General features: G+C 42.6%; 1 protein-coding gene across 1 annotated transcript in view; it reads right to left on the bottom strand.

Moving 5' to 3' along the window:
• The window catches only part of NPAS2 (neuronal PAS domain protein 2), a gene marked incomplete at both ends in the record, with an annotated part of 104,407 nt that overhangs the window by 37,298 nt on the left and 51,969 nt on the right, over positions 1-15,140 (bottom strand). Inside the window, 3 exons of the mRNA XM_082279479.1 lie at positions 4,382-4,471; positions 7,765-7,856; positions 11,031-11,179. Coding sequence (XP_082135605.1) covers positions 4,382-4,471; positions 7,765-7,856; positions 11,031-11,179 — 331 coding nt within the window. The remainder of the gene's footprint in view (positions 1-4,381; positions 4,472-7,764; positions 7,857-11,030; positions 11,180-15,140) is intronic.

The raw sequence follows: 15,140 nt of genomic DNA, 5'->3' as shown, positions 1-15,140 counted from the left end.
GTTTTTGCTGCCATCATGTACCATATCCACAATTTAATATTTGGGTTGCATCTTTGCTCTTAGGAAGTACCAACTTTTTTTAAATGAGTTTGAAAAAAAATGCTAAGGTTTCTACTTCTTACTGTGTTTCACAACTCTTGCCTCTTGCAGAGGTTTGGCACACCTGCAAAATAGCAAAATAGCAAAATAGCGCAGAACAGAATTTCTGGATCTTGTACAGATCAAGACTCCAACAATGCTCTTGAATCAATATGTCAATCCAGAATACATTGCTAAGTCAAATAGAGAGATGGAAGCAAATATTTCATGGTCTCACTGGAACTGTAGAAAATGCCAAGCAAGCTATTCAGAGCTAATTCTGCACCAGACCCAAAGAGCAGACATCTGGTGTCATGGCAAAAAGGTGAGTGGTGAGACAGATAGGCTCTGCAAAGGGATCGGGATAGACTGGATCAAAGAGCCAAGACCAATTGCATGAGGGTCCAACACGGCAAAGTGCCACATCCTGCCCTTGGGTCACAACAACCCCAGGCAGCACTACAGGCTGGGGACAGAGTGGCTGGGAAGCTGCCCAGTGGAAAGAGACATGGGGGTGCTGGTCAGCAGCTGCCAAACATGAGCCAGTGTGTGACCAGGTGGCCAAGAAGGCCAATGGCATCCTGGCCTGTATCAGCAATAGTGTGGCCAGTGGGACCAGGGCAGGGATTTTCCCCCTGTACTCGGTACTGGTGAGGCCTCACCTTGAGTGCTGTGTCCAGTTCTGAGCCCCTCAATTCAACTCACACTGAGGTGCTGGAGCGTGTCCAGAGAAGGGTAACGGAGCTGGTGAAGGGTCTGGAGCACAGGTCTTACAAGGAGCAGCTAAGGGAGTTAGAATTGTTTAGCCTGGAGAAAAGGAGGCTCAGGGGACACCTCATCACACTCGTACAACTATCTGAAAGGAGGTTGTGGTGAGGTGGAGATTGGTCTCTTCTCTGCAGCAAGCAGTGACAAGACAAGGGAAAATGGCTTCAAGCTGCACCAGGGGAGGTTCAGGCTGGACATCAGGAAAAATTTCTTCACGCATGAGTGATTAAGCATGGGAAGACACTGCCCAGGAAAGTGGTGGACTCACCATCCCTGGAAGGGTTCAAAAAATGAGTGGACATTGCAGTTTGGTTTAGTGGGCATGGTAGTATTAGGTCAAAGGTTGGAGTTGATGATTTTGCAGGTCTTTTCTGACCTGATTCTATTGACAAAATTTGACCATCAGTGATGAAAATCGATCAGTTAGAGGGGAATGGTTTGTAGCTCTGTCTAATTATTCTGCAGTGGGCAGTTCTGTGCCACTGGCTGAGACAGCCACAGAGCATTGCTGAATGCGACAGGCACAGCAGATAAAAGATAAACTACAGTGACTGTGGGTAGACTTGTTAGATGAACTAGGTTAATGTAGAGCTTTGCTGCTAAGCCTGGAATCTACTCTGCATCTTCAAATCTACGGATTCTGCTAAGAGAAACTTTGGAGTATTTGCTCCTGAAAGCTAAGGCAGGCAAAGAACACCTTTGTCTACATGGATGCTGGTCTGTTGCAAATACAATACATCAAGTTCTGCAATAATGGGATGCATAGTTAAAATATTTGTGCAGTTTCAACTAAACAGCTGTACTTCAAAATGGAACTCCTTCCTCATGATTTCATTGCTTTTACTGGGGGTTGGGGGATAGTGGTTAGGAGGAAAAACTCCTGCTGTAGGGAGAAAAAGAAGAGGAACTAAGCAAACATGGTCACTAGGAAAGGGATGGTGGAGGGCTGCAAATGGGACAGATTTCTTTCCCATCAACACAAAAAATAAAGATGGCTATGCACTTGTGTACTGCTGTTTGGCCCCTGTATCAACCTGTAAGTCCTGCACTGAGTCCCACTGTTACCCTGTAACAGCAACACAACATGCATAACTTTTGTACACTGTAAGGTGCTATGTCCTGGATTTTTCCACCCTGACGTTTACCTTAAGCACCCAACACAGCAGAGTAGCTCCTTGAGTTTTACTGGGTAGCCCCTGAGGAGACAGACCTTCCCCTGGCAGAATCTCAACCCTGTCAGGGAGCTTCTGGCAAAGCAGGCCAGAAGGGACAGGAAGGACCCTTCTCAAGACACTGCATATTCTTGGAGTCATAGTGTACCATCTGACTGGCAAATGCTAAGAGTTGTGATCAGATTTCCATGAGTTCACTTCAGCTGGAGTCAACCTTACCATGTGAGCTAGAGCTCTCCACCTCAACTGACCCTAGCAGTAGCTTCCAGATCTTGTTAAAAAAAAAATTTTGGAATTACAACAGGGGAAGTTTGTGTTTGAAAATACTCCATGGAAGTAAGGGAAGCTGTATTAAAGAGAACTGGACATATTTATTCTCAGTATTGGAGACTTTTATGATTTTAATGAGAGAAAATATATCAGTTTTCTTAACAGGGGCCCTCAGAGAGCCCTGCTCTGCATTCTGCCCAGTTTTGCTTTCCTTTCATTGCTCAAGGCAGATTTGCAGAGTATTTTTTTCCCTGTTGTCACAGAGGGAAAAGAATTGGTGTTTTGTCCCTCAAACAGTGACTGAATTCAGCTTACAAATAGATCCTCAAGGTAAACTAAATAAGCCACATAGATTTTTCAGATAGCACTCTGATCAGTTTTAAAACTTAAAAAAGTCCATATGGCAAGGGCAACAGAGGGCTAAAATAGCCAGTGTGCACCTAGATGCACCCTCAGCTGGGCCCCTGCCCACAGCCATAGCGCTTTGCCGACCTGGGGCAGGCAGAGTCCTCTATTGCTTGTTCAGTTGTGGCCTCTGGGATGCTCCTTCTGCATGTGTGGGCTGGTGGGGCAGTTGTTAACCATTACCACCCCAACAGCTCCAGGAAGGTCTTCTCCACCTCCAGCCCAGTCAGGCTGGTCCCTGACTTGGACTGCCACATGCTGCTTCTATACAAATAAAAAGTAATGTCCAGCCTTATTTTGGGCTGGATGCCATGTAAGATTATCACACAAGGCATGTCTTTGGGAGAGAAAAACAGTTTAGTTTCTGATGGTCCAACTCAGGAATTATGAACCTGAATCTATCCATGTTCAGTAGGGCTTCGGATTTTAGGCACAGGGTCTGAAATGTGTCTTCCTGAGGAGGAATACTTTCCTGAAGCAAATCTACCATCTCCACTCAGAATCAGGATTTGGAAGGGATACCAATGAAACCTCCAAATAATGAAAGACAAGGAAATTTCATGGAAAACAGTAAGTGTATGAAAACCCCACAGTCTGTGTGCAGGACAGAGCTCTCCCCACCCTTGAAGTGAAGGCCCATGCCAGAAAATAGTCAAATACTAGTCTTCTTAACTGTTGAGGATGAAAGAAAATTGAAATAGATAGACTCATTCAATTTGTTGTTGCATAGCAATATTTTTGCATTTACCAGGAGCTGCTGCCTTTTCATCAAGTTCCTTTTGTCTCAGAAGAAAATAATTTTTGTTCATATTCCAGCAAGGTAGTGGTGTGAAATACATTTGTCTGGGTGGAAAACATAACACATATTTGGTGAAAAACTAAATGAGAGAAAAAGAATTGTAATTTTCTTAAGAACATGGCAGGGGGTAGTACAATAATGATTTGGCAGCTAATTTTTTCTCCTGGGCATGTATTTATTTGAGACCAGGATACTAAAAATGAGCATGAGGATTAATCCGTAATTATTGTGCCATTTTTCCTAGAGCAGCCTTAGCAACAGGAGCAGGGTTTGGAGCAGTCCCTCTCCCCCGCTCCTCCAGCCCAAGCCAACGCACATGGGAGTGTCTCCCACAGCAGCACACAGATAAAGAAGCTGAATGTGCCAGACTGAGCATCAGCTGGGCCGGTGTAGGGATGCACCCAGCATCGGCTCCAGCAGCGCCTCCTGGTGCGCTCCCCTTGGGAAAGCACAGCTGAGCTGCAGCGAGAGCTCGTCAGAGGCCTCTGGCTAACTCCAAATTCAATGGGGTTTTTGTCCTTTACCTCTGCGGGAGCAGAATAAGGCCCTTAACGAGCTCCTCACTGGGCTGCCAGCATCACTGGTGCTATTCTCTGCTAGCTTAGAAATCAGAGATGGAAAAGATCAGCCAGGTCACCCTGTCCCTCCCCTGGCCAGACTATTCCTGCAGAGCTTTTTCCATTCAAGAAGTGCCTCATAGCAACAAAAACCTGAAGGGTATGAATCAAAAAGAGAGAATGCAGAGCTGAGCAACAGCAGCAGCCAGCATAACTCCTTCAGTACATTTTCAGGAAAACACCACCCCCAGCACCTTTTTACATCTGTTTCTAAAAATGCAGTGCCCATTTCTACCATGTGTGGTGGAAAAGCCAATGCCAGAATTACTCACCGGTAAATGCCCTAGAAGAGGTGTGATGCTGTCAGACACATAGATGATGCTTCCACCTGTTGTTACTGCTATAATGAAGCCATCCAATGCCTAAGGAAAACAGACAAGTCGAGAGTGCTTTAATAGGAATGAGTGGTGTAAACAGGACATCTCATCATGTGTTGATCAAAACAGACTTTGGCACCATATTGTTATCGAGTTACAGGAATGTTATCTCAAGTTGCAGAACAGTAATTCTCTGATTTTACAGTCTGATTTAACTTTTACAAGACTCTTTGTAGTCTAGTAAAACCTACTATTGAAGCAACAAAGGGCTCACAGGAACATTTCATGTCTCAGTTTTTAAATTAATCACACATTTTAATAATGCAAAATGACTAAGACTGGATCCCTTGGAAGTTATTAAAATGAACATTTGAGCTCTGTGTAAATATCAAAGCACGATGAAAGGATGCAGTCCTATCTCAAAATGGTACTTCTCCACAAACCCCATAAATCTCAGTTTGTATTAATGTAACGTTGTATATTACTGGGCTTTCATGTAAGTAAAAGCAATGCAAATGATCAAATAATCCTTAGCCTAAGTTTTAATTGAGTGATTTATTTTAAAGGGCATGGTATTAGATTACTCATTCCAAGAGAAATTCATTCTGCAGAGTTTCTTCCTCACTTTGGTCCCATCTTGTGGTAAGCCCCTTCACTCCTAAGGATTGAAGGGAAATGTCAGCCTTATCCCCACCCTCTGCACAGGAGCAATTTCACCTATGAAATGACTCTCTTCTTTAGTCTGAGCTGCCAAGTTTTGAGCTAAGTTTTGTTCAAAATTAAACCTAGGTAGATTTTGAGATCTAAGGCAAGACTAACTTAATTTTTTGGGGCATTCTCCTCAGAGTGAACTAAAGTTACATGATCTTTAGATCACTCTCAGGAGAACACTCCAAAAAATTAAGACACAACAGTAGGTGCTCAGACAATATATTAAAACCTTCCCATTGTCATTAGGGAGTCACCAGTGAGGCCCCCAAGCCTTCAAGTGGAGCAAGTCTGGGTCCTTCCTATCAGTTCCCTGTTGTTCTGGAGTCAGCATTGCCAGCAGTATTTGAGCAGCAAAGGCACTGCAAGCACGGCTGAATCAGAGCAGGGTTTGATTATACTCCAGTGGCCACACCTGCTCAGGAGACAGGTGTACTGCAAACAGCCTGATCAGAGTGCCACAGTGTTACAGAACCATACTGCAAATCCAGGCCTGCCTCCAAGCCAGACTTGCAGCTGATCTCGTAAGCCACAGCACATCCTTCCCCTCCACTGACTTCAATAAGGGAAAGAATTCTGAGAACACTGGGAAATGCTAATTGTTTAAAAAAAAAAAAAAAGGAAAAGACAAAGCCTTGAATAAAGACACAAACATATGTTCCTTTTTCCAGAGAATGCTGAGCACCCACAACTATTTAAGTCAATGGGAATCTGCTAGTGCTTCAGTCCTTTGAAAAGCAAGTCAATAACTTATACTCCAGTAGAAGAGTGTGTGCTTAGCATCTCTGAAAACCCTCCAGCTGCTATAGCTAGTTTGATTTTGTTAATCTAGGTGCAGAGAATATGTTTTTCTTTAGTGCAGTACATTCAAGCTGTTCTCTAAAAAAGCATGATAGCTGTTAACCCATAGAAGAGAGCAGTGGTTTTACAAGGCAGTTGGATCGTGCACGTTACTATGGTGAAGGTTGTTAGTTTTCAAAAAATCAGGTCTTTATTTCATATCCAATGCAAATTATACACAGTGATTCATATCAGAATTTTGTGGTAAAATCAAGTTAATGTGTGCATACGTAATTCTATTTTTATTTACTTGCGACTGGACATTCCAACATTAAGAGAGCATTTTCCTCTTCAAAGGTTTTACTATTGCATCAGTCCTAGATGGACAAATGGAGCCTAATGCTCACTATAATTTGGTGACAGCCTTTTCAATGGGGTAAGAAAAGGCCATTTTCAAGAAAGCTGATATATTACTGCAGCCAATTATGCCTTGAGTCTTTTGAATTAGTGCTTGGAAAAAACCCTTCCCATCTTTTAATAACAGGATGGGAAAAACTTCAAGCAGTCTTGTCCAAATGCTAATAAAAGAAGATTAGTAGAAAGGCAAAATAGCAGGGAATGATGAACATCTGGCACAACAGGACATCCCAATACCCAATGTTATCTTGAAGGGCATGGAAAATCACAGTAGCAAGATGGTGATTTATAAGCTGGGAAACCAAAAGCGATTGTTTTAATCTAAAATTTGTGTAGCATACAAGTAGAATCAACAAAGGCCCAGCCTGTCAAAACAGCCAATTTATTGCAGTCTGAGGGACATATTTCAGTGCAGACTGAAGGAGTTATGTGGGTTAAGTTCCTGCGCACTGAGATGGAAATGGGCGGTTGTCAGAGCAATGGGAGCAAAGTGTTTCATAAAATTGGTCCAGGGGAGCCTCATCACAACAAATTGCAATGGCCAAGGGACTGCCAGCCCCTGGGAGCCAGAAACACGCCCTGGCTTTATGCCACTCCTTGGTGGGTGAAATTGTTCCCCAACATCCTTCCCTGACCACCACCAGAGCCTGGATCATGTGCCATGTTCACATGATTTGTGAGAGAACAAGCTTGTTCTCAAAGGACACTGTGGGGCCATGCAACATCCATGTGTTTAGTACAGGAGAAGACCCTTCCTAAAGGCAGTTTGAGCTATTACTGAGAGAAAAAATGCATTCTAGCAACTCATTTGCTTTTCATTTTGAACCTACATAAACACTATTGAGTCGCCTCCCTTCAGATCCCAGTTAGCATTAAAAAACCTATGCTATAATTTAAAAACTATGATTGCAAAATGCTAGAATAAAAAGTGTTTGATAAGGGCCTTGCAAATCAGAGTGGAAGTACCAACTGTATCAAGCCAAGAGGAGCTGTCAGGCTTTATCTGCTTGTACAGCACCTAGCACTAGAGGGACACGACACCATCACGTTTCAGGTGCTAGTTTTCATAAATATTAGATGATAATAACGCCTTCCAAGAACAGGAGAAAAATGGCCATGTGCCCTTTACCTCACCTCTGTTTGTAAAAATAAAATATAACTTGTGATTTGAATCTTTGCCCTGAACTGCTCTTGTTGGGAGTCGCTGCACAGCTTTGGAGGCTGGGGCAGCACAGAGCAATGGTACCGCTGAGAGGGAAGAGCAACAAGTGGGGACTTTAATCCCTTGTCTCAGTGACAGCTCTGCTTGATGGTCAAATACAGCAGTTCCCGAAACTTTCTTTTTTGGAACTGCAGATGACAGTTTATTCTAAATGCATGGGTGTTTCCATGAGTGCTAGACAAAATTAGGAAAGGTATATATGCATGTTTACCTCCAACATCAGCTGGGTGAATTCTTCATTGCTGAGAAATGAAGGCTTCCAGTCCTGCTGAATTTCAGAAATCTCTGTCTGTGCTGAGACTTCTAGACAAATGAAACATTTACATCTGTAAAATTCAAATTAACTTCCATCTGCAATACTACATATGAGTTGCTATGAAAAGAGAGAAATAACCTTTGTATTCAAAAATTGCAGTTTTCAAGACTGAAATGTTTTCCTCATTTTTTACTCAAGTCAACTTGTACTGACTTCAGTGGGAGCCTGTATTCACAAGGCCACTGGCCTCAAGCAGCATTACTGGGGTATTGATCAAAAGATAAAGCTACTTTGCATGAAATTAAAATCAGGGCAAGGATTAGCACATGTCAAATTGCTATTTGCAATCTACAGCTTCAATAAGGATGCTAGAGAGAGTTCAGCTTATAGCTTCTGTGCCAAACAGGGAACAGCAAGAAAGCTCCTTCAGAGGAGCCCCTAAGGCCTGTGACCCCAAACTGCAGAGCTATTGCTTTGTTTTCCAAAAGGAGAGAGAATCACGAGCATTTGCAGCAGCTTTACACTGGTGCTACTGCCACCAGTCTCTCCCACGCCTACCTTCAGCCACGTGGTGTAGGGCAGCCCAGGAGAAGGAACAGAGCACCAGCATCTCATCCCAAATTCTGTCTGGAGAGCAGGGTACCCTCTGCTGTCAGCCCATTAGGCACCAAGAGGAGATCTGCCCCACTGTTGTCCAATCCTGACCCCACAGCAGCCTGCAGAGGGCTTGCTCCCCAAAGACTTTCCATGGAGGGGTGCAGGCACACTGGGATAACAACTCACAGCTTTGCACTGAAACTGGGGACCATACTGGATAGCTGGTTGCACTGTTTTCCTTTGGAAAACAGTCACTATGTTAGCTCTGCCTGAGTCAGACAGGATTCTGGGGGACAGCTCTAATTTAGAGAAAATTGAGCTGGTTTAGTTTGAAGCTCACTCTGCTTCTCTAGGAGTGCTCCCTCACTCAGCTCTAGCAGTGAGGGGACATTGAGCACAGACTGTCTTCTCTTTTCAGCACCTCCTGCTAATTAATCCTATTGATTAACACTTCCAGAGCATGTAACACCCAACGCTCCCTATTCAGAGCACATAGGCAAACTGGCCAGAGAAATGCAAATAGATAAATGATACTAAAGACAGTAAATTTATACGAGTGCCTGTGCATTTTGTCAGCGAGAAAGAAATCAAAGCCTCCGTTCAGGCTGTATTAGTGGAGGTGCAGCCCTTTGCTCCTATCAGCTTGTTCCACTTGCTTTCTGCACTGCTGGGGGCTGTCACTGGCAGCACGGCAACTCTCCACAGCCCCCGTGGTTTTACACACAGGACTGAAAACCAGACTAAGGAAAAAGAGTCCATCAGATTTTTTTAGGTAGTTTCAGAACGTAGGATACTTTCAGCAGACCTGTAGCTTGGGAAAGCGAAAGTACATGGAATGGTGACTGTTGGGAGAATTACCTGAGATTTGGGAGATTCTGTGGATTATAATGAAGGAGGCTGTTTAGGAAGGAAAAAATCTGAAAATTTACCTCCTCCTCTGTTATGACTAAAATCTTGGTTTAGCCTACCAAACGAAAGGGAAATATCATTCAATAAACCAGATCCAAAGTACGCTGAAGATAATCAACAATTTAAAATGCTGATGTTTTGTATTATATTGTGTGACTAATAATCTGGTTAAAAAATAGATAACATTTTCTTTTTTTAGCAAGTGCACTCCAGTCACATTTTGACCCAATTGCTGTGGAAGGATTTGTGACTGTTAGCTTTTCTTTACCTAGTTGTTCTTCAAGAAAAAGCACCTTTTGGAGTAAATTATTTGGGCCTTCAGCTACACTTATACAATTATTTTAAATCTTGGGTGATTGTTTTTTGCTTAGCTTTATAATTGAGCATATTCACATCTTCCTTTGCCTTAGGCAGCTTAAAAAATAAAGGTAAGTTATTACTATAATTTTTTAAAAAGTCTATAAAACAATGAAACCTTGAGATGTCCTAGTCATCCCCTCCTGTACAAAACCATAGGTTAATGGTTGGACCCACTGGTCTTAAATGTCTTTTTCAACCTAAACAATTCTATGATTCTATCTTGTCTGTGGCCAAAATTCATTTAAGGAGAAACGGCACTCTAACGACAGAGCCATTACAATTATTACCTCAGTAAGATTGACATTTGTGACTCCATTCTGTTGGGAATCATGATGTAAGAATTTTCATGGTCTTTCCTGTTACACCCAGAGTTCTCCAGAGACTGCAGGAGGGAGGCGCTGGGTGAGCAAAGGTAAGCCAGGTGACCTAGTGCATCATCTTATGAGACCCCTTTCTGCTTTCTGGGACCAGGGGCATTCCCCACGGTCACCCACTGAAACCTCCTCCTCACAGGGGCAGAGCAGGAGTTTTAAACCAGTGCCCTGAATCGTAAGGGAGAAGCATTCCGACTGACAGCTGCTGGTGGGTGTCAAAGCATTAGGAAGGCCACAGTGCACATTCCTCCCATGGAGTAGAAACTAGACCAAAGAGGGTAGATCAGCAGGGTCAGAAATCTCCTCTGCCCTCTGTGAAGGTACATTTCTGTCACTGCTGCAAGCATTTAAAAAAATAAACTCCTGGCTTCACTACTGCAACTGGATGCTGTGCACATGTGATTTAGCTTCTGCTTGTGCAAACTGGGTGAAGCATGTCAGCTATCTGCGGATGCAATTTGCTGATGCCAGCTTCAAAAACTGAGGCGCTTTCTGGTCTGAGTTTTGTGCTCAGTGTGGAAAATTGAGTCCTACACAGTCCACTGAGGAGCTGGGGTGCCGAACAGATTGCTTCCCTGCATTTTTTCTGCAGAGATGCTGGGGCGAATGCTTTGTTCTTCTGCTCAGAATATTGCAAATTTCAAGGAAGGGAATGTTCCCTCTGCTCCCAAATCTCTCTTGTTCAAAGCATCTGTCCTCTTCATGAGTGCTGCAGGGCACTGTTGCCCTCTTTCCCTTGGTTCCTGCCATTTGCCCCCTTCTCTAGCAGGCTGAGAGTCATCTTCAACTGAAGAGCAAACAAGGAGATGGATTTGGACAGCACAGTGTCTGCAAATGATCTTTTTTGATGAGATAGAAAAAACCTTTAATACCTTATGTTGGCACTTTTAGGTCGCTCGAGCCATTCTGAAAATCACTGAAGGAAATGGGATATTATAGTAACTGTCTGGCAAGTGCATGAAGAGCTGCACTAAATCTTACCATTGTGTTTCTGCAGAAAGCCGATGACTTTTTCCAGCACAGTAGTTTTGTCCATTTTGCGAGTGTTGCCTGGAAGCATGGAGCTGAGCTCTTTGATGAGAACATTGAACTGATCGCGCCTCTTCTTCTCAGACTTGTTACGCGAAGCCCTGTAGACAGGGGAAAAGAAAAAAAGGATGAGCAGACCAAGAAGGAAAATGATCATGTACCTGCTCTTTGCAATGTATATACATAAAATTAGCTTGCTGCATGCATCAGTGTGTGAAGATGGACACTGGACTCCAGCAAAGCTGCAGAGACAAGTAGGAGGCAACAGTTCCCACCTCCTGGTCTTTTCTTTGAGCCACCTTTAGTGCCCAGACAGGAGATGGAGGCCCTGCTCACTCCTCTGTGTTGCCTCTGGACACTCTGGTTGAGCTTATCAGGTCAGCATTGAGCCTGCAGTTGAAGGAGCTCTGTACATCTCCTTAGACATATGTAGGATCTTAAAAATTCATGCAGTCTCTGGGGAGGCACTCAGAATGAGAAGAAATAGGAATACTGTGACGACACTAAAATTGTTCATAAAGAAGAAGAATGGAGACTGGATCACACCCATCTGCACAGTCTTAACAGAAGAGAGGGACCCCAGTCCTGCAGCTGTTGCACTGGAGCTGGGTTGCTCTAGAGGGACCTGCTCACTTTAGTCACAGGTGCTCTGCCTACCTCCAGGCTGGCAGAGAAGAATCAGGATGCTGTCTTCCAGTCATTAAGAACAGAGACCTGAGTAGAAGTTGCTGCAGCTTCCATCTGGTTCATATGCCACTTTGTTCAGTCTCCTTTCCAAGGTTACAAGGACAAGCAGGAGAGAGAGCATCAGTATGGATTCGGTCTGAGGCTGGGATGCGTTGCCAGATCTGGGGTCTTGGAAGTGCCAGCAGTGCTTGCCTTTAATCTCTGTGTGTCACTGGGAAAACCCCTTAATGTCAGTGCCCTGAGTCTCTAGCTGTAAAATGAAGATTCTACAGCTTTCTTCACCAACCTTGTCTGTTTAGCTTGCAGATTCCTCAGACAGAGCTTGCTTCTGCTGCTGTCTTTGAAGAGCTCACAGGAAGAAAGGATCGGATTTCATTTGGGGTGTTTTGGCACCATCATTACACTGTCATTAAGGCTATTGATAATCTTTTCAGCATGTGCACTTTGTTTTTTTTAACTCTATGACAATCTGTACACACGCATTTTCTGACTTGTTCTTGTGAATACGACAATTGTTCAACTCAGAGGTTATCATCTGGACTTCTGTATCCATGTGGAAATAGAAATAAGTATAGCCCAGGAGGTTTGTTTGTTCTTCTGAAAGGTCCTCAAGCGGACGAGATTTGCCTTGTCAATTACGTAAAGATCTAAAAATCTGGTTACATGTAGAAGGGAAAGAAAAGACAAGAGGCCGGTTCTCACTCTGAGTTTCTCAGTCCCAGCTAACTCTGGCTGTGCCTCAAAGCAGCTCTGGATGCACACTGCTGAAAATCAGAGCAGAATTTAGCCCAGCATCTACATCCCCTGCAAGGACCAGGACGGCAATAAACGTTTTCAGCAGAGAAATCACTACAGAGGCTTCTGGATGTTACTGGTGACAGAGGGGCAATTTTTGTTTGTCTTGCTCTCAACCCTGATCACACTTGGAGATACACTGGATAGAAGCCAATGCTTGATTATTTTACAGCTTTGAACACAAGAGATTGGGTGGATACTGCCTGACTGATTTCAGCTTGCTCTTATTACACTGCAAAAGGCTGTCAGAACAAGATGTGCAAAGCTCCAGCCTTATCCTATTTCTCCACAGTACAGGGCAACATTAAGAATATCAACATTTTACTTCCTCATAATTCAATCCTCAGTTCATTTTAAGCTTAAAGAGCCCAGATTTCCATAAAAATCAAATAAACCACCTACTGTCATAGGGAATGCATTGCTTTAAAAAAAAAAAAACAACCAAAAAAGCCTTGACAGAAATATAAAGTATCTATTTTTAACACTTGACATTTTATTCACAAAGGAAGTATAAAAACTCCTCTAGCGGAAATAACTCTACCAAGATATGAATCGTTGATCACAGTAAAATTTTGTAAAGAAAAAAAAAGAGAAAAAAATGGGAAAAATGATAAAAACTATCCCTGCATAGTTGAAAATACTTTGTTTAGTACAGTTATAGATGTATGAAATAAGACAGTTTTCATCACTTCCCTTTGAAGATTATTTCCTAGCCTTGCTTACTTCACTGCTAGGGCATACAATTACAGTAAGCCCAAACAACCTCTGTCTTAATTCCATACTACTTGTCCCAGTTCTCCTCCCTCCTTGCTACTCCACAAAGATGACAGCATATTCAAGGGGAGGAGGAGACACAGTATGAACAAAATCAGGACTATCAGTGAATACAGCTAAAGGCAATACAGAACAGCCTGAATTCAGAATGATCAAAATCAACAATTTAACAGCCATTTTTATTTGCTCACATATATGCTGGTTGTTGTCTTAGACAGACAGACTTACTGACTAGTAGATGCTACATTTTGCTAATTTACAATGAAATGTGACTTTACACTAAATTTCAGATTTCTTTTGGCTGTCCAGTGGAGTGTACTATATATGCATCAATGCAAGTAACTGTACTACATACCTTCATTCAGATTCTTAAATTTACTTTTTATTTCAGTGGAAAATGGCAGGTAGTAGTCTTCATGATTAAGCCCTTTCTCATGGTTCACTTCAAGCTGGTTTTGGTTGGAATTTGGAATTCAACTGAATTGCAAAAAAAGTATTTTAAAATTATATACTATTAAAGCAAACTGAAAGAAGAGCACATAGACAAAAAAGTGCACAAAGCACACCTTTTGTTTCGAATGAATAAATCTATAAAACAAAATAAACCTCATCTAGTATCACAGAACTGAAAATGAAACTATGGCTTCTGATCTTGGAAGATCAGAAAACCTCACATAGGTTTTCATTGCTCCCGAGTGTGGTGCCATCACATCCACATTTTAGTCCTCAGGTCTTCAGAGTGAAGCTGTGCCTTAGGGAGTCAGATGATGCAGAACAGGGCTCAATTTAACCAGTGTTCTTCCTGGAGGAAGAGTTATATATCTTGGCCAAATACTACAGACCTGATACAGGGATGAGAGTGCAACTGCCTCTTTTTCACGTCTGTGTAATGCAACCTGTACATGCCTAATACATTGCAGATACACACAGTGTGTATGTGTACCTCTACACATACCTAACCTGAGAAACTCAGCTCCTGGCTTGAGTCCATCCCCAAAGACTTAGGTCCAGAAATTTCCAGTTTCACCTACTTTTAATGGAGAAAATAAAAGGAGAGAACAATTTCCTGGGCTTTTTAATCCCCTCTGGTGTTTCTCAGCCCTGAGGGACACAATCCTTATACCAAATAGAGGAAAAACAAAAAGTGTTTCCCTTGTGGTATGGGACAAGTGAGAGTCTTCAGTCTACAAGACACAGCAGCAGAATATTCATCAAATAGCTTCTCCTAAGTTTGATTTTCTCTGGAAGAAAACCTAAATTAATCAGAGTGGTTTCAATATAATGTATTAACTTTAGATCTTCATGAAGCATCTCATGATTTCAAACTCAATTTCAACTTTAGCTTTATTTCTAAAAAGCAAAATGAACTTAAATTACAATTTGAAGAAGCAGTTTCCTTTTTTAATTTTGAAGTTACAATTCTTTTTATGCACCCTGATAGAGGCCTGCCCCAGGGTATGACAAAAATTCCTTCCGGGAACAAACGGCATGAAAACCATACCAGATGGTGATGACAATCGCCGATAGCGAGGATACATGTTATCCTATTTTTTTCATATATGTATTCATTTAATGAAATTTTTTTTACTATACAATTAGCACACAAATATCTTGAAGATGATCAGGCCTTTAGAAGGCGAAGCAGTGCTGCAAGGTGTGCTCCTTTCTGCACCCTCCAAAAGGAAGCAAAGGGGAACAGCTGAGCCTGGCTGCAGCCTGTGCTGACCTATATCAGTGAGAAAAAGCTGCGGGGAGGGAAAGAAGCGGAGAAGGAATCAAAAGAGATGAAACTGGATCAACTGCTTG

The sequence above is a fragment of the Coloeus monedula genome, assembly GCF_965178545.1.
Source record: "Coloeus monedula genome assembly, chromosome: 3".
NCBI lineage: Eukaryota > Metazoa > Chordata > Aves > Passeriformes > Corvidae > Coloeus > Coloeus monedula.
The sequence above is the reverse complement of the archived record's forward strand: the minus strand, read 5'-3'. Positions and strand labels throughout refer to the sequence as shown.